Source organism: Trichosurus vulpecula, chromosome 4, assembly GCF_011100635.1.
Source record: "Trichosurus vulpecula isolate mTriVul1 chromosome 4, mTriVul1.pri, whole genome shotgun sequence".
NCBI classification, from domain to species: Eukaryota; Metazoa; Chordata; class Mammalia; order Diprotodontia; family Phalangeridae; genus Trichosurus; species Trichosurus vulpecula.
Window position 1 is genome coordinate 191,203,127 of NC_050576.1, and position 17,939 is coordinate 191,221,065.

General features: G+C 42.8%; 1 protein-coding gene across 2 annotated transcripts in view; it reads right to left on the reverse strand.

The window, feature by feature from the left end:
* Nucleotides 1–5,940: 5,940 nt before the first annotated feature.
* The window catches only part of GPATCH8 (G-patch domain containing 8), a 119,644-nt gene continuing 107,645 nt past the window's right edge, over nt 5,941–17,939 (reverse strand). For both annotated transcript variants that reach the window (XM_036754259.1, XM_036754260.1), the window contains 2 exons: nt 14,033–14,163; nt 5,941–12,366 (listed from right to left, as the gene is read on the reverse strand). In XM_036754259.1, the coding sequence (XP_036610154.1) occupies nt 8,490–12,366; nt 14,033–14,163 (4,008 nt within the window). In that variant the 3' untranslated portion in view covers nt 5,941–8,489. The remainder of the gene's footprint in view (nt 12,367–14,032; nt 14,164–17,939) is intronic.

A 17,939-nucleotide genomic window follows, 5' to 3' on the forward strand; every position in this document is an offset into this window, starting at 1 on the left:
CCTCCCCCTGGAAGTTACTTTGTATATTTTGTTGTTGTTCAGTCATGGCCTACTCTCTGTGACCCCACGTGGGGATTTCTTGGCAAAGATACTGGACTTGTTTGCCATTTCCTTCTCCAGCTCATTTTACAGATGAGGAAATTGAGGCACAGTTAAGTGACTTGCCCAGGGTCACACAGCTGGTGTCTGAGCCAAGATTTGAATTCAGGAAGATGAGTCTTCCCAACTCCAGGCTCCACACACTATCCACTTCAGCACCTATACTTTGTCTTTAATCGTTTACATTTTTGCTATACCCTTCCCATAGAATCTAGAACTCCTTTATGACAGAGAGTATACCTAACAGTACTTGGGACATACATGTACCTTGTGGAGTATTTAGAATTCATATCAAACACCACATGCTCCAGGAAGAATTCTGTGTAATCCAGAGCCCCCTTACCCACCCTTGCCACCACTCACTGATTACTGTTACGTAGCTGCACGGAGCCAATGAACACAGCACTACATGCAGTGAGTAGCGCACCAGCCCTGGAGTCAGGAGGACCTGAGTTCAAATCCAGCCTCAAACACTTGACATGCTTACTAGCTGTGTGACCTCGGGCAAGTCACTTAACACCAATTGCCCTGACTTCCCCCCTCAAAACACAAAACAACACAGCGCAAAGCCTGCAGTCATGAAGACCTGACTTCAAATTCATAAGTTAACAGCAAGTCACTTTAACTTTGTCTGCCAGTTCCCCCAACTGTAAAACGGGGATACCATTGTGAGGATCAAATGAGATATTTGTGAAATGCTTAGCACAATGTCTGGGACATGGTAGGTCCTTAATAAATGCTATTCCCTTTGTTTATGCACTTACTGAAATACGAGGTTTCTATCCCATCTATGTGTTTATTTCATACATAGTCATGATGATGTTCCACTGGGGATATGAGAATCCTCAAGGCAGCAACCCTTTAAGCCAGATATAACCAAGTCTGGCATGAGTACCCTTAACTGCGTGCTGGTAAGGATGCACTACAACTAAAGTAAGTTAATTCATCCCCCTTCCTGTCCCATGCCTTCAAAATACATATTTGATATCTGATGATTAACTTTTCCCACTTGATTATTTCCTTTGTCTTCCCATGAATTCCCTTGTGCACAACGTCAGGTGATCAGGTTATGTTTGCTTCTATTAAGCATAAAATTCAATTCTATAATTACCAGTGTATTTATGTGCCCAGCAATATGGAGGCATGAAATTGATATTAAGATAGACCCTGCCTTTAGGAAACTTAAAGATCACAAAAAAGGGACACACAGTAATAGACAAGCATATGTGACGAAAGGTCAAATTGAGAGGAAAACACATAAAATGTCTAATATTCAGAGACCAATATGGAGCAGGTGGTTAAGAAGGAAGCAGGATCTGAGCTAGAGAGTGCAGTGTTGGGATGGAAGCTACATCACTGGGTTTTACCACTAACAGAAGGTAAACTCGAGTTTAAAAACTCAACTGTAGAAGGAAGATGTAGCTAGAAAAGTACTTTAGATGAAAAAAGACCTCTGAGTTTTAGTGGACTACAAGTTCATTGTGAATTATGGTGCTGGTGGATCCTAAAAACGCTAAAGCTGATCTTAGGCTCACTAACGTAAGCATAGTGTCTCAAATGGGCAGCTTTTGTCCACACTGTGCTCTTTCCCTGATCAGACTGGACAAGTATTCAGTCATGCATGGCACAATTTAAGAGGAACATTCACCAAGTATAGCATGTCCAGAAAAGGCGACCCGGATATTGTCTACAAATATCTAGAGAGTAGTCATGTAGCCCAAACCTAGGAGCCACATCAATCAACAAACATTTACAAGGTACTTGCTATGTACTATGCAATGTGTGCTAAATGCTGGGAATATAAAGAAAGGCAAATTCTGTCCTGTCCTCAAGTAGCTTACATTCAAATTCTAATGGGAAAGACAAGATGTAAATAAAGATACAACTGGGGGGGAGGGTGGTGGTGGCATGAAAGCCCTTATACACATGGTGGCATTTGAGCTGGATCTTGGAGGAGGCCAGAAATTTTAAGATCTAACTATACATCTATGTAACCCGGGGGACAGATGAACAAATTATGGTACACATATGTTATAGAATACTATTATGGTGTGCTCTTACCAGTGTAGTGGCCAATTAGGATTTCAGAGGACTAACAAGGAAACATGCTAGACAGATGAAGGACTCAGTTCAGAATGAGACAATTTTTTTAAACACAGCCAATGTGGAAATTTGTTTTGGTTGACTATACATGTTCAGTGATAGATTTTATTTTTTTGTTTTCAGTTGGTGGCGGAGGATTGGGCTGGTAGGGTGAAAAGGCAGATCTTGGGCAATTAAAACAAGTAATTTAAAAATGGATTTGAACAGCGGATAGTGCAGTAGATAGAGTGCTGGACCCAAAGTCAGGAAGACATGAGCTCAGATCTGACCTTGGACCAGAGCTGTGTGAACTTGGAAAGCTACTCTTTTCTCAACTGTAAAATGAGGACGTAATAGCTCCTGCCTTGGAAAGGTTATTGTGAGGATCAAACAAGATAATATTTATAAGAGTGCTTAGCACAGTACCAGATACAGCAGACACTATATAAATGCTTATTCTCTTCTCCTTCCTGTTTGTGAAACTAAAAACTGGTCTCAACCAGTCATTTTGCAAAGTAATTTAGAACTATGGCCCCCCAAATTACTAAGTTGATTGATACCACTGACCTATAGGTAGCCCAAAGAGCAAAGAAAGTGCAAACTATTTTTTTTAGCAGCTCTTTTTGTAGTGACAAAGAACTGGAAACTAAGGTGTCCTTCAATTGAGGAATGGCTGAAGAAATTATTATATGAACATAATGGAATACTGTTTTACTGTAAGAAACGAAGGGGATGGTTTCAGAGAAAGCTAGGAGGATCTATACAAAGAGGTGAAGAGTGAAGAGATAGAATCTGCAGAACAATTTACACAATAACAACACTGTAAAGGGAAAGACTTAAGAACTCTTATCAGTGAAATGACTTCAGAGAAGCCATGTTAAAACACGCACCCACACCCTGACAGACCCAGTGGAGTTGATGCAGAATGAAATACTTTCTGGACATGGATGATATATCAATTAGTTTTTCTTGACTGCTTATTTGTTTACAAGGGTTTTTTTCTTTTAATTTTTCTATGCTTCCTCCCATTGAGCTAAAAGTATTTTTATTAAAATGAAATTAAAAGAGCAGTTTCAATTGAATGAGGCCAGAAGCCAGGTTGTAGTTTAGAAAGTACAGTTTAAATGGATTTTTGAAGGAGTTAAGAAATATGGGGGATGATAGGACCAAATGAGGCTTTTTAAAGAGGAAACTTGGGTTTGTTTGTAGACATCAGGGGAGAAGCCAGTAGATGGGACAGTTTGAATATGATAGTAGGGGACGATCTGCTGGAGAAGGAAAGGGATAGGATCCAGGTTACATATTGGTCTTGTCAAGTGGAAGGGCTTCCTTTTCATCAGACTGTAGAAGATGGAGGAAGATTAAGGGAGATGAGAAGGGGAGAGAAGAGGAATTTCTCAGCAAAAGACCTCAATCTTTTTGGTCAAGTATGAGGCAAGGTAAGATGGTTGGTGGAGGGAGTGCGGTAACAGGCAGGAAGAGATGTTTGGAACAGCCACCGTTGAGAGTGGAACAGAGCATCAATTAGGGAGAGAAGTGCTTCGATGCAATAAAGACCATTAACAATTTTGTGGAAAGTCAAACAAGCAGTTTTGTGACCTCCCTAGCTCTATTCGGCAGTATATAAGTAAAAGTAGCAGATGATGCTTGTAATCCAGGATTGGGAGTAGAGTATACACTGGCTCACCAAAGGGTTGAGATTGGTAAAGGATGACAGTGTACCCTCTGTTGGGGTGATGGTCTGGGAAAGTGAGGATAGAACAGGGTTGGGGTCATAAGATATAGATAGAGTAACGGATGGTCAGACAAGGGAATTAGGGGTTCATAATCATGAAATAGGTACATTCATGGGTGATGGCAAGATCAAAGGAATGACTGAGTCTTGCTAAGGTGGAATGGAGAGAGAGGTCCTGGAAATGAAACAGACCGAAGAACAAGAAGTAGGATATTTGAGGGAACATCAATATATATTGTATATCAATATACACACATATGTATATAGACAGATAAAATCCCCTAGTGGGAGGAGTTGGATTGAAGACTGTGAGCTAGACACTCAACTCATTAAGAGAATATATTGGAGAATTAGGAGAGTAAGCAGATAATTCAAGATCTATATTGTAAATCTGGATTTAGAAGGCTGCTGGGTCAAAGCGGCAGAGGGAATCAAGGAGTATTTTGACTATCTCATGAGGACCCTAGGGGTTGGGGTGGGGAGAAGACAAGGAGTACTCTGGGAAACACTGTTATCAGGAGAATCAGGTCTCAGTGAATGCCTAAGCATGGGAGGAAGATAAAGTGTCATTTACTCATCAGGCATTCCACAGGCAACATGAAAAGGGCAGGCAGATTTTGATTTGAACATTGCTGGGGTAGGAATGAATTGGATGGGAATGAAGAAGGGAGAGTTGAGGTTTGGGAAGGGCTTCAGCAGTAGAGTTTCTAGTAATACTGAAATAGGGAGAGTAAAAGGGGGGTGAGAATAATGAAAAATAGATACGGAAGTTTGAACTTTACCTTGAGGGCAGTGGGGACACAGTTTCTTGAGGGCGATCTGATTAAAATGGAAGAGAAATCTGACAGTACTGTCAGTGGTTTGGAGGAACCAAATAATGGGAGTTAGTGAGACCAGCCTGTAATGCTATTGCAGTAATCCAGGCATGAATGGATTCAAGTGATTGAAAGGGGAACAGGAATGAAGAGATAGTATAAAACATGTGGAAGGAAAAATTGAAGACACTTGGTAACACAGAGGTTGTGCAAGTCAAAGTTTTGTGTTTGTGACTCGAACAACGGTGGTACCACTGACACAAAGGATAATATAATTGTAGGTGTTTTACCTTTGAGATTATGATTTCCCAAGAATAAGACTGGTGTCACTTCTTTCAGCACTCAGCATGCTCTTCTGAATACAGTGGGCAATAAAGATTTGTTAACTAATCCAACTTGTTTCTTAGTAGAAGTGGAGCTAATGGTACTTGAGCTCTATCTTTTCCTCTACCGTCCTTCCCTCCCCCCCACCCCCTGACCACAACTCACATATAGCAGATCTCTGCTATTCAAGGCTTATCAACTAGGCACACTAATCCCAAACTCTAATACAGCCTTCTCAACTATGCAATTGAGAAGTTCCCTTCTGGTTAAAAGTAGAACAGATGTGTGCAAGGAAAAGGCAAAATAAATATTCCTTGTTCTCTTTCCAAACAATACAACCTAAAAAGAGGGAAAAGAGGGAAACTGGCTTCTCAGATGGAAAAACCAAAAGGCAAAGCCATAAAACAAAAGGTAACATGAAGACTGGATTATCACTGGTCTTTTATCTGCTTAGCACCAATTATGGCATGTTCTCACTCGTGTATTTCTGGTCATCAGAAGCTCTGCATCTCTGGAATGCTAGAGAAGAAACATTTCAAAAAGAAAAACCCATGCCTGGAATGTAGAGCTCATTGTGAAGGGCAAGTATTACGGAGCCTTAAAACTCCATCATTCTATGTCAATGGGAAGTCACTTTTGAATCACCCACCAAAAAAAAAAAAAGGCAGAGTGCTCTGCATCCATGACCACCAAGGACAAGGTGCCTGGCTTGTCCCCATCCTTCTACTTCTCCACCAAAGGTTCTGAGCAGGTTCAACAGGTATATGATCCAAATCTACCCAAACTGTTTTGACTTGATTTTATACCTTGGCAGCCTTAGAAGGTGGACACAAAGGTAGACCCATTTTCCCCATACTGAAAGGGGCTGAATCATGACAGAATATGCTGTTTCCACAAATCACTGGTTTATTAGAAAGTTTTCTCTCCCCTCATTTTACAGCATATATATATATCTATATATATATATATATATCTATCTTATGTGATAAAGTTAAATACAGACTGTTATGCTTGTAAGTAGAATAGTTTTTTTTAAAATCACTATTCTGGGAGTTTAAGAAAAACTGCCCCCACAAAAGCAGCAAGGCTGCTAGAATCCACGGGCTCCATCTACAAGCTAATGGTGAGCAGCATCAAAACATTAATACTGTATCATTCATACCATTTAAATATTTACATCAACTTAAAGAAAAAAAAATAAGTCCCTTCACTTAAAACAGATGATTTCATTTTCCAGTGCTATTAATTTTAAAAGCAATGTTTGTTATTTTAATGAGGAGAACAGATCAGGGTAAAAGCTCAAAGCTTTTGGTTTGTTTAGAACTTGTTCCTAGCTCTCAAAATGCTATTTTTTGGGGGCAGGGAGCAGGAGAAGAGTAGTGGTGAAAGGGCTGGAAAAAAGCAATAGGCACTCTTGGCCAAGAATACTAATTTCTCACCCTTTCAGGTAGCCATCCTGCCTGGTTCACACAATCAATGCTAGCTATGAAGGTTTGTTGGGTTGGGAAAGAGCCATCTTCATTATTAAAAGTAAAGAGTGAGGTGAGCTAAAGCCTCAGCACCAGCTCAGGCCAGTGTACGGTGTTAAGGCAAAAGCCTAGGTGAGAGGTGGGGAAGGGATGCTGAGGTAAAAACATTTTTGGTCAATGTCTTTAAAAAGAAAAAGATCTCATTTTATGTGAGTAGGACTAGTAACTCCTTTAATCAGGTGAAAGAAAGAGTACAGAAATATGCTCACCTCTCAAAAAGGAAAAAAATAACTGACCCTTCCCCAACTTCCTCCTCCAATCTTTCTGCTTCAGTTTAGAACCCAAAAGGCACAATTAGGAAAAAGTCAGAGGGACTGCAGTGCTAGGAAGGCTTTTGGGACTAGAACTGCAGTTATGTCAATAATGAGTAGCAGAAGCTTAATGAAATAATTACTCTGGACTTTCTCATGAAGATAGTGAAATTCCTAGCTCTTCAACTTCCCTATGCCTGCTGCCTTAGGGACCTGCCCCTTTGGAACATGACAGCTTAGCATATCATATCATTTGGCATCCCCGTAGATGAATGTCCCTCTGACACCTCCCACTGGCTGCCATCCATTAGCTCTTAGGAGTCCCAGTGTTGAGTACATATTTTACTGTAATTACTCAACATTTCTTCTCAGCGAAAGAAAACCCAAAAAACAAAAACAAAAAACGTTAAATGATTTTCCCCTTTTGCTTTTTTTTTTTACATTTTATAGTACATAACTTCAAAAATACATGAGCTTGATAAAATATACATGCTTAGTCATTTTGCATCTAGCAGAAAACAAATTTGTTTTTATTTTATTTTGTTCTCATTTTGCAACCTTTAAAAGTGTCTTAATTAAACTACAGCAAACATATTTACACAAAGCCACCAGAACAAGGATCACTTAGAGTTGGCTGTAAAAAATATTATTGCAGTATACTACAAATATGGAACCTTTTTTCTTTTTTTTATATGAGCTACAAAAAGCAGCATTTACGTTTACAGAGTTCAGTGCAATTCTTTACATTAAAAAAAAAATTCCTATAAATTAAGAAGGAAACATCAACATGACAGAAGAAAGAATACCCTTTAGACACTCAAGCTCCTCTCTGGGGAAGCATACAGGGGACTCCATGTTCCACAACACCCAATTCATGACAGGATCTTCTTTTCTGGGCTGTGTAGATGACTCTCTTAGGGCGAGGGGCAGTGAGGAACGATTTTCTCTGTTTAGGTGAGGAGCGGATCTAACTATAGTTTGTTGTCCAAGTCAGATACCTCTTTCCCACCTCATAACTGGGACAATATGTCAGGTCACCATGGGATCAATCACCAAGGAACCCAACCCAAGGTAGCGATGCTTTTCAATCAAATGTCACCACTGCCCACTAGGGAAAATTCAGCTTGCCCCCTGGCACTGCTGACAGGGAATGGAGCAGCTGGGCCTATTATAAGTGCTCTAGTGACAACCCATTGGCTAGAACGGAGGAAATGCTAGTTGTAAATTTACAAGAGAGGGCAGAGGGGCGAAGACTAGGAAGGGAATGGGGTGGGAGGGGTGTGAAGAAGAGTTAAGATTTTCAGTGGGGAGATGCTGTTACAAACCAAGTGGAACAACACTTGGAGATGTTCTTTGTGTTGAAAACACAAAGTGGTGGTGGGTGAGGCAGGGGTGGGTGGGAGAAGAAGGGGAGAGAAGGGGGAGGGGGGGAGATGAGAAACAAGAAAGAAAAAATCCCTGATAGTAAGCCCAATGCAAACCTCATATCCCAAACCATTCCTGCAAGCCAAGACTCATTTCTTTGGCTGTCAAAAGAAAATTCCCCACCCCAACTTCCACTTACTGGTTCCAACGGCTCAGCCCCCTTCTCTGTGAGAGATTCAGGTGTCATCACTCCTCCTCTCCCCACTTGTCCCTCCCCTTCTGCATCCACTCATGTACCATGGCTAGGTGGATGCTGCAGGTCCTGACCTGAGAAAATGGGGTGCAGTAGCGGGTGGAGGTGGAGAGCAGTGGCAGCTGCTGCAGCAGGGCGTGGGGCTAGAAGTGTGGGATAGAGAGCTGCATGAGGGACTGGGTGAAAGGTAAAAGGCCCTGGGTGGATGGCAGAAGCAGGAATGATGTGGATGGGATGACTGGCAAGAAAGGTGGCAGGGTGGCCAGGGATAATTGAGTGAGTGAGGTGAGACAAGGAGATGGGGGTCAGGTGGGGCTGGGGAATGTGGTGCACCTGGGCAAGGGGTTGGGGATGGGGATGAGGGTGGATGCCGATGGCAGCGGCGGCAGCAGCAGCGTGGTGCTGCAGGATGGCATGCTGTACTGTGGTGATGGAAGTGGCTGAGGCTGTGGCAGGTTGCTGAATGTGGATAGGCTGGAGAGCAGGTGTTGCAGGGGCCAACGCTGCTGAGGCTGGGAAAGCCTTCACTTGCTTGGCCAGGAGCTGCTGCTGGATATGCTGCTGGGCTGCCTGCTGGAGTTTGCTATATTTCTCCATCTCTTCTGGGGTGAAAGTGATGGGCTGACTCTCCAGGGGGGCCAGTGAGGCATCATCAGCTCCATCGGGGGACTCAACACTGGGTTCTCCACTTGGAGGTGCATAGCTGGAGAAGTGCTCCATGTCTGGGACTAAAGGGAGGGCACTGGATTCACTGGGCATGGACTGACTGGCCCCGTCCAGGTGCTCTAGGGCATCCCCATCATTGGGCTCAGGGAGGTAGTTGTGGGGTATGGCGGAATCCCCAGGATAGCAATTAGGGAGTGCCGGGGTGGTCATCAAAGAAGCTGTGGAGCGTTCAGCGGCGCCTTCTTCAGGCTTTGGCTCTTCAGGAAGTGGGTCTGATACGGGCCTTGCTGCATCCTCCGAAGGGCACTGGTGTCCGAATGGGGCCTCAATGATGCCCAGGGGCCCCTCCTCTGTCTCTGACTGTTCTTGTTCATCGCCCCGCTCCAAACCAGACTCTTCACATTTTTTGGTGTTTGGTTTGCGAGTGGCTGGGAGCTTCCCTATCAATGGGAGAACTGACTTATTGCCAAGGGAGGGTGGGAGCTTAGGCCCAAAGTAACCCTGTGGGGGATCCTTCAATTTGAGCCCTACCTTGTTTGGGATAACTAGTACCTCTTCACTTAGACTAGGCTTTCTCTCGACCTTCCTTGATTGAATCTTCTCTAATAAAAGCTTAGCAGTGACTGAATTCTTATCCTCTGGGCTGCAGTCACCATCAGACACCCTTGCTGGGCCAGTGCTATTCTGGGAAGGTGGCTCAGAACCTTTACTGTCTTCCCCTCTCCCATCTTTCTTTCCAGGCCCCTCAGATCGACCTGACCGGTAGTAGTGCGGGGACTGGGAGCGATAGATCTTAGAACGGATGAAATCCCTGCGACCTGATCGTCTCTCCTCAGGGCTCTCGTGACCTCTTGAGCCCTTTCTGGAATCCGATCTCTGGGAGGGGCTTCGGGTGCTGCGGCTACGGTCTCGGCTATAGCTCCGACTCCTCTGCCAGCTGCGGGCTGTGGCGCTCCGGCTTCTTCGTTTGCTCCGGCTGCGACTACAGCTGCTGCTTCGGCTCCGACTCCGGCCCCTGCTCCTGGACCTCGATCGCTCTCTGGTACGGCTCCGTGACCGGCTCCGTGACTGGCTACAGCTGAGGCTATAGTCATCCTCTGAGGATGAGTATTTGTGCCGCTTGGACCGGTGTTTTGAGCTAGCATAATCTGAGTCATCCTCTGAGTCATGAGAACGTTTTGAATGCCTTCGTGACCGGTCGCTGTAGTCACTATAGCTGTCATCTGAGTAGCTACGTTGCCGGCTATAGCAGCTCTGGTCCGTAGAAGCGTCTGAGCTGCTCGAATAGGACCGTCGGGATGAGCGGCGGGAAGAATGGCGCCGGCCAGACCGGGAACAGCTCCCGGAGCGTTCGCTGACAGAGTCGTCCTCATCGTCCTCGCTGTCCTGGGATGGAGATTTCTGGTGCTGCCTGCGTGATGAAGCCGCATCGCTCTCTTCATCTCCACTGCTCGGCTGGCTGCTCCTTCGCTTAGCACCTGCTCTTCGCTGGCAGGCGGATGGAGGGGGGTCAGCTCGGTGCTTTTTGCCACCATGGTCCTGGGCATTGCTGCTGCCGCCACCCCCCTCCTCTTTCTTGCTGCTATTCCCCTCATCAGCTGGAAGCGCTCTCCTCTGAGAATCTTCCTGTGTCCGCCGACGCCTCCTGGGGGGCGCAGGGCTGCCACTCCCTGGGGGCTCAGGTTTAGGTCCCCGCTCTGAGTCTGCAGGGGCTGATGATTTATTTTTCTTCCGTTTTCGCTTCTTGCGCTTCTTGGACTTCTCCCCAGACTCGGTTTTAGAGCCCTTGTCTTCAGGATCATCTTTGTGTTTTCGCTTATGTTTGCTGGACTTTTTGTGTTTCTTCTTCTTCTTCTGTCGGTGAGACTTGGCAGCCCGCTCTTTCCTGCTTAGGAGGCTCTTGCCTTTGTCCTCCACATCTTCTCCACAACTCTCCCCAGGGTCCTGCCTATGAAGGCTGCTACATGCTGACCCTGAGGGCACAGCATCCATTTTCTCCCCTGAACTATGACCTGTATTCCCCCCTTCCTTGTTCTTATTTACATCTCCAGGATCAGAACACTGGAAATGTTCCTTCGAGGGGCCTCCTGGATCCTTTGGTTTTTCTATCCCCTTTGCTCTGGCATCTTTATTCCTTGACAACTTAAAATCAAAGTACAGAGGGTTACAGCTGTATGAAATGGACGGTGTTGTCTTGGTGAAAATTAATAGTTCTGATGGCCACTGGAGGGCAGTGCTTTCATCTTTGCTCAAAACTGGGAAGAAAGGGCCAGTAGGATGTTTAGGTCCCTCCGGGCCTTCTTTCCTTGCTGGGGTAGTCTGGGCAGCTTCTTTAAAAGGGCTAGATACAAGGATTTGATTTTCTACAAGTTGCTGACTGTCTCCACTCTGCTCACCTGCATCTATTTGGCCTTCCTTTGCTTCAGCCTTGCCTCTAAGCTCTGCAGATTCAGTCACATTTGTCTCCTTCTGTTGCATGGGGTTTTCAATCACCACCTTTTCTGCTCCTTGGCTCAATGCTGGCTTGCTGCAGCTCTTAAGCTTGGGAGAACAATTTTTTTTGCTTTCAGGGGTACTCTTTGGGTGTGTGCTATGATCTGCTTCCATCTGTTCACTGGCTCTCATGAAGAGAAGGAAGGGGAAGTTGGGCTTCACTTTGCAATGAGCTGGGGGGATGTAATGGTAATATTCAGGCTCTGCAGCTCCAGCGCCATCTTCTCGTCTCATTTTTTTAAGCTTGGACAGTGTTGAGGCAAGTGACCCACCATCTTTTTCATGTGCATCTTCATCTTCCTTTTTGCCTTCAGGATTACTGCTGCCATCAGAGTCTCCAGCTTTCTGTAATGCTCCTGGGTCAGAGCCCTTCTCATCGGCTTTTGTGCTGTCTTCAGAGCTACCTTCCTCTGCATGGTCCTTGAAGACAGATGCTATTGATTCGAGTTTGACAGGGGTTTTCTTGGCAAAAGAAAACGAGACCCCTAACTTTTGCAAGGGAGTCCCCAAATTATTCTTGATGCCAAAGCTGATAGCCTGGGGAGCCAAAATAGGAGCTTGTCCCAGACCAGTAGTGCCACTAGGTTGTACTGAAATGAATGGGCCTCCTTTGTCTGTGGTGAATTCGGTGCTCAGGCCAGAAGCAGCAGAAGCTCCCATGCCACTACCGGCAGCTGACTCATCCTTGTCATCGTCTCCTTCTTCATCTACAGCAACTGTGGTTGGTCTGAACATAGGGCCACTTCCAAGGGCACTGCCCAATGATTTAGAAAAAGGAAAGGTGAGTTACTAGGGGCATACTTCACAAGTTTCACAAACTACTTATTATCTTCTACTCTGGCTTTCATAAACCTTTCCTTTCACTGGCCTTTGCTTGTCCACTAGCAGAAAAGGCAAAATACAGATAATAGTACATATCCTATTTAGTTTACTGTTATAATGTGAGAACTTCCATAAAAAGAGGCTGGGAAAATCTCATTCCACTAACCTTGTCTCCACTCCTGCCCCTCAGTGTTATACTCTCTTTCAATGTTTTTTGATATAGTCTGATCCTCTTCTGCTCCTGATCTTTTCTCAGGCAACATCATCCTACCCTGTGGTAGGCTGTCAATGGTTTTCCAAATTTTATCAGAGTGACCACTAGCCCTCATTTCATTCAGCAAAATGGTGACAGGGATACTGTATCAGAAGTTTTAGAAGAGGAATGCCATCTCATTTCTTCCTGCTCCTTCACACTTAAAAAGGTCTATAGAATTTTATCTGTGTCACCAAGGATGTTAGCCCTATGGGGTCAAAGGCCAAGAGTTTGTTGTTTAATTCTTGGATGCCACATCTAATCTATTCAGATGGTCTCCTCTAAGATTTGCTAAGTACTCAATTAGTAATGCTGAAAAGCAGAATTTCAGTATGGGGACCCTTACCATTGAGGAGAACCCCACTGCCCAAAAGACATGTAATCACTATCTTCCTTTTAGTTTTTGTACCACAAAGCCTGTAGAGTACATAGCCATTCACTACAAATTATTAAAGAACATAAAATTTTGTTCTGTTCTTTCCACATCATGAGTCTCAAGAAGTCTGCACTAGCTCCAAAGCCTGCTCTAAGTTCTATTTGCAGGTGCTAAAACCGTCCCCAGGAAGGACTGAAGCTTTTGGGGAAAACTGAAAGCTCTGAATTGAATTAGGAAAAACAAAAACCTGAAAACAATCAAGATCTATAAAGGTGGCTTAGCATGATGCTTTTAAGCAAAAACAAAAAAAAACCATAACCTCAAAGTTGGAATCAGCTGACTGAAATGCATTTTGGTTAAGAACCCTAGCAATACTCCTTGGAAGAATGGATGTCTGTGGCTCCATAAGGAGTCACCAGAGAACTGAGTAGGGTCTGATATGGTTTAAAGGCAATTTAACACACTATTATTCCAAGCTCTCATAAAACAGATTCTCTCCAAAATTCCTCTTAAGGCCTTTCCTTCCTTCATCAAGACCTAAGATGTATGTCAGAAATATTCAAGAAGGTAATAAATTTACAAAATAGACACAATACTGGATGGTTAACTCAGGACAGGGAGCCATCGAGATTGCATTCTCAATTTCTTTAGTAATCTCTCCCTCTTTAATAGTCCCATACCTAGCACTTAGTACAGAGTATATTAAAAAAAAATGCTTCATTCTGTTCCTCAGTTTCTCCACCAATAAAATGAAGATAAAAGTAATTTCTACCTCACTCATGGGGATTATGGGGGTAAAGGGTAAGAACAGCCTCAGACTTAGTCATCCCCTTCTATTCCCATCCTCGGTCTAACACCATACCCCCTTCTGTTTTTTACAAATGAAAAGATACAAGAACAAGAAAATGTTTAGTCATTGAAACTGTTAGTTTACAACTAATCCCACACCCTCTGAGAGAGGGGGCTCACCATTCAGCTTGCTTTCTCTGCTCTGCCAATTCATGCAGCCGTCGCAGAGCTTTCTCCTGCTTCTTCTCATCTTTCCTTGATCTTGAGGAGACATTACGAGCAAACTCTCTCTGCTTGAGATCTTTCAATCTCTGTGGTAACAGAAAGCAAGGAAAGAGTAGGTAAAGAGAATTAGAAGAGCCTGGGAAATGAGAAGCTGGGATTCCAGAAACTCCACCCCCAACCAATGGTTATTGAGCTAAGGCTGAGAGTCTCTTGGTCCCCAAGAACACATTACAATACTTTCCAACGGTCATTGAAAACAATGGTTGATCAATTTTGGCAGTACCATTGATGTATCTGCATTTATAATCAGGGCAGTTATTTACAATATTGCACAGTAAAATGTTGATTTCAAAAGCAACAAGCAAATCTCAGAACATTGAAAGTAAAAGGACTGTTTAATTCTCTGCTCTTTTAGAGTATAAAAGTATTTGACAAACAGAGCATAACAGAAGTCTTAATAACATAGGCCAAAGAGAACAGAAAGGGATTAGCTAGTGCAGAAAATTACCCAGGTACAAGATCTTGAAAAGCAATGTACAGATTACATGGGGAACAAGTTTCTGAGACAGAACTCATGACTACAAAGTACAATTCATTTTACTATAAAAAAGTGCTGCCCCATCTTTCTAGTTTGAACAGACTTTTCCTGCTTATTTGATTAGTGGAGTCTCAGGAGAGGTCTTCCCAGTTACTAGCATGAACACAGCTAACCAACCTGACCACTTTCTCTCAGTCAGTCTGCTGAAAACAGACAGCAATTTGTGCATTATTTCTTTCTTAGAAGGCCCTGAGAGGAAGCTCCAGGGGGCAGGGAGGTGAGTGTGGGAGACAGAGATAAGTAAAAGAAGTTTGTCAATGGTCACATTATTTTGAATATAGGGACCTGCTAGAATGGGGGAAGCTTACTTCCAGGAGATTATCATATAATTTTCCAAAACTATTTTTAAATGGTGCCATGACACATCATCATCAATATTCAGAGGGGACAGAACCCAGATATTTTCAATATGCTAGATAATAGGAAAAACCAAAAATTAACAAACGTATCAGTCTTACAACAACACTGCAAAAGGGAGTTTGACCCAATATAAAGTGGACATTGCTTTGTGAAAAAGATGAAGTTTGACAGACAGAGGAATTCTCTTACCTAATATTGATGAAATGTGATTGAATTGTTACTGAGTTGAAAGGAAGGGGGAAAGAGTGGAAAAGACACACAAAAAAGATATACAGCTAAAGACACTAGTAGAAAAACTCACTCTTGTGATCTGGGCTCCCAAATTAGAAGGATTTGCTTTCAATACATCAGCTGAAAATGTCACATCACAAAGAAAAAAAAGGAAAAAATAAAACAAGAGTGGAAGAGAAAAAAATAAAAGCAAGCATTACTACACAGGCTCTCTCAGTGAATCTGTAAGCTATTATAGTGAACACAGAAGGATGGACCCATCATCTCTAATACAGTGGGGGGGTGAGGGTAAGACCAAGCACCTAAACAACATGCACACCCAACACATGCACACACACAAAACACTGACTAAAAATCCCACCCTGAGTAATGAGACTATTTTTTTCAATAAAAAAATTAAGAATGCACATTGCTGTTTCAAGTGGTTGGCTTTTTTTTTTTTGATCACCTGTGTTTATAGTAAGTTCAAGTCATCAACAATTGGGAAAATAATTTCATAGCCTGACTGCCAAGATTTTGAACTTTTTAATCCATTTTAAGGTAACATTTGTGGGTTGTGACCAACTGTCTTCAATAAAGACAAATGATAATTTCCTCCCTAAGGATCAAGACAAAGTGACAGGGTGGGTACAGTAGAATGTTTCTGTGCCTGTTTGAAGCCCCCAAACTTTTTAACCTTTTCTCTTCTCCAGACATGTCATTTGCTCTCTAGCCAGATTTAAAAGGGACCTATTATCCTTCATCTGGCACTTTCCTTGTGATCAAATAGAGCTGAAAACAGTTTCTCTGCTCAGTCATTTCCCTTCACCACCTTTCACATTTTTTCCTTTTGGGAAGGTACTTCTTGATTATATGATGCTCAAGAAAAGAGTCATAAAATGCTACTACTGAACACTCTCTGGGGGGTTCCATTTTCCTAGGTTCCTCACTCCTACTGTGCTCAATTAGATTGCCTGTCTATTGGAACCATGTCTACAGAGTACTAAATATATTGTGTGTAGTCAGTAGAAGTTAATACCAAGTTTGAAAGGGGTGGAAAGAGAGGACAGGAGAGGGGAATGGGAAGAAAATAGAGGCGTGGACAGAGGGAGAAAGAAATATACCATGACACAGATATGACAATGCCATGCTTAGGAGCACTAGGGGCTACAGAAGCTAACTTAGCAATTTTGTACTATGATATCATGGAGTCAACATTGGAAACTTTTTGCTTCCACTTTTAACTGAGCAGAGGCTTAAGAGGAGACAATCAATTTGTTAAGAAGAGGCAAAACACTTATTTGGGGCTGGAAATGTAAAAATTTATTTTTCAAATTAAAAAAATCAGTCTAATTGGCTTCTATCACTCAGTTCAATGTGAGTAATACTGGGACAAGACTAAATGGTAGTGGAGAAATTTAGCTTCTTCATGTGACCAACTTTCTGAATTTTATGTGTGGATAGTTCCTAAATCAGTAGCAGCCTCTAGGAACTGCTTCTACAGATGAATAAAGACTATGAACACAAAACTCAGGGTTTCTTATCTAAGTCCTCTCCACTGAGTTGTAAAAGGATGATTAGAACAACAACAAAAATGTAAAAGCTGCAGTCTTTCCCTGGGAAGTTAGTTGTTTCTGCAAAGGATGTAGGTTAGGTTGCCACACTCCTTCCACAATGCTTGTGGCAGCAGGCTGTTTCCCAAAGCTAAAATGAGAGCCGAGGCCCCAAAGGCGGAATTGGAAGGGCCATAGTTTCACTCTAATCCTATTAAAGTCTATGTTGATATTTTCCTAAATCTGGGGTTTTCCTCCCTTTCCCCCTCAACATAACTTCAAGACGCGAATGTTCTGAAGACCAACAGGAATAAGGATAAACATGACCGAAGACCATTAAATTCTCAAAAAAAAAAAAAAGTCAGTGAGGGGGTGGATGAATAACCTTCGTGCATCTTTAAAAAGCAAATGGATTATCATATGTCTAAGATGATAATAATATATCTACTTGATAAAAATAATCTACTTGAAAAGTCATCTGGTTCCACCCTTAATTTCAGTGTCTATTATTTGCAAAACACCAACATTAAGTTTCAACTTAGCCTTCAAGGACCTAACGTTTTCTCCAAAAAGTTCAATATTTTATTATATTCAGGCAAAACTGATGCGAAATGACACCCACCATCCTGTCTCACAGGAAATCTTACAATGTCCTACGATGAAAAAACGTCATTCAGTTCTTATTTTTTAAAAGCTAATCACTCTCCAGTTAGTGTAGAAGGTTCATTTGTAAAGAAAACAAAACAAACGCAAAGTGTATACAGTCCTAGTTCTCTCTAATACAGGGACAGAAGGGGTGAAATGGAAAAGGTTAAGACCTCAAACATCATCTGCAGAAATACCATTACTGGTAACAAAAAAAGCCTTGCTGCCATCAAGGTACAAAGCCTTATTCACAGTCCATGGGGTTTCATTCAGAATTGTTTCTTAATTAAAACTGTAAACACGCATTACTGTAATTTCTACTTTCCTCCTAATACTTGGAGTTGAAATTATTTAGTAGAACTGAACCCTCAGGAGGGGTCAGAGGAGCAACAGCCAACCTATCTATGCAGAAAAGAGAGATGTAGTATTGGGGAGGTGACAAAAATAACAGATGTGGCTTCAATCTACAACAATCTGCCAGGAAGGACTAACTCAT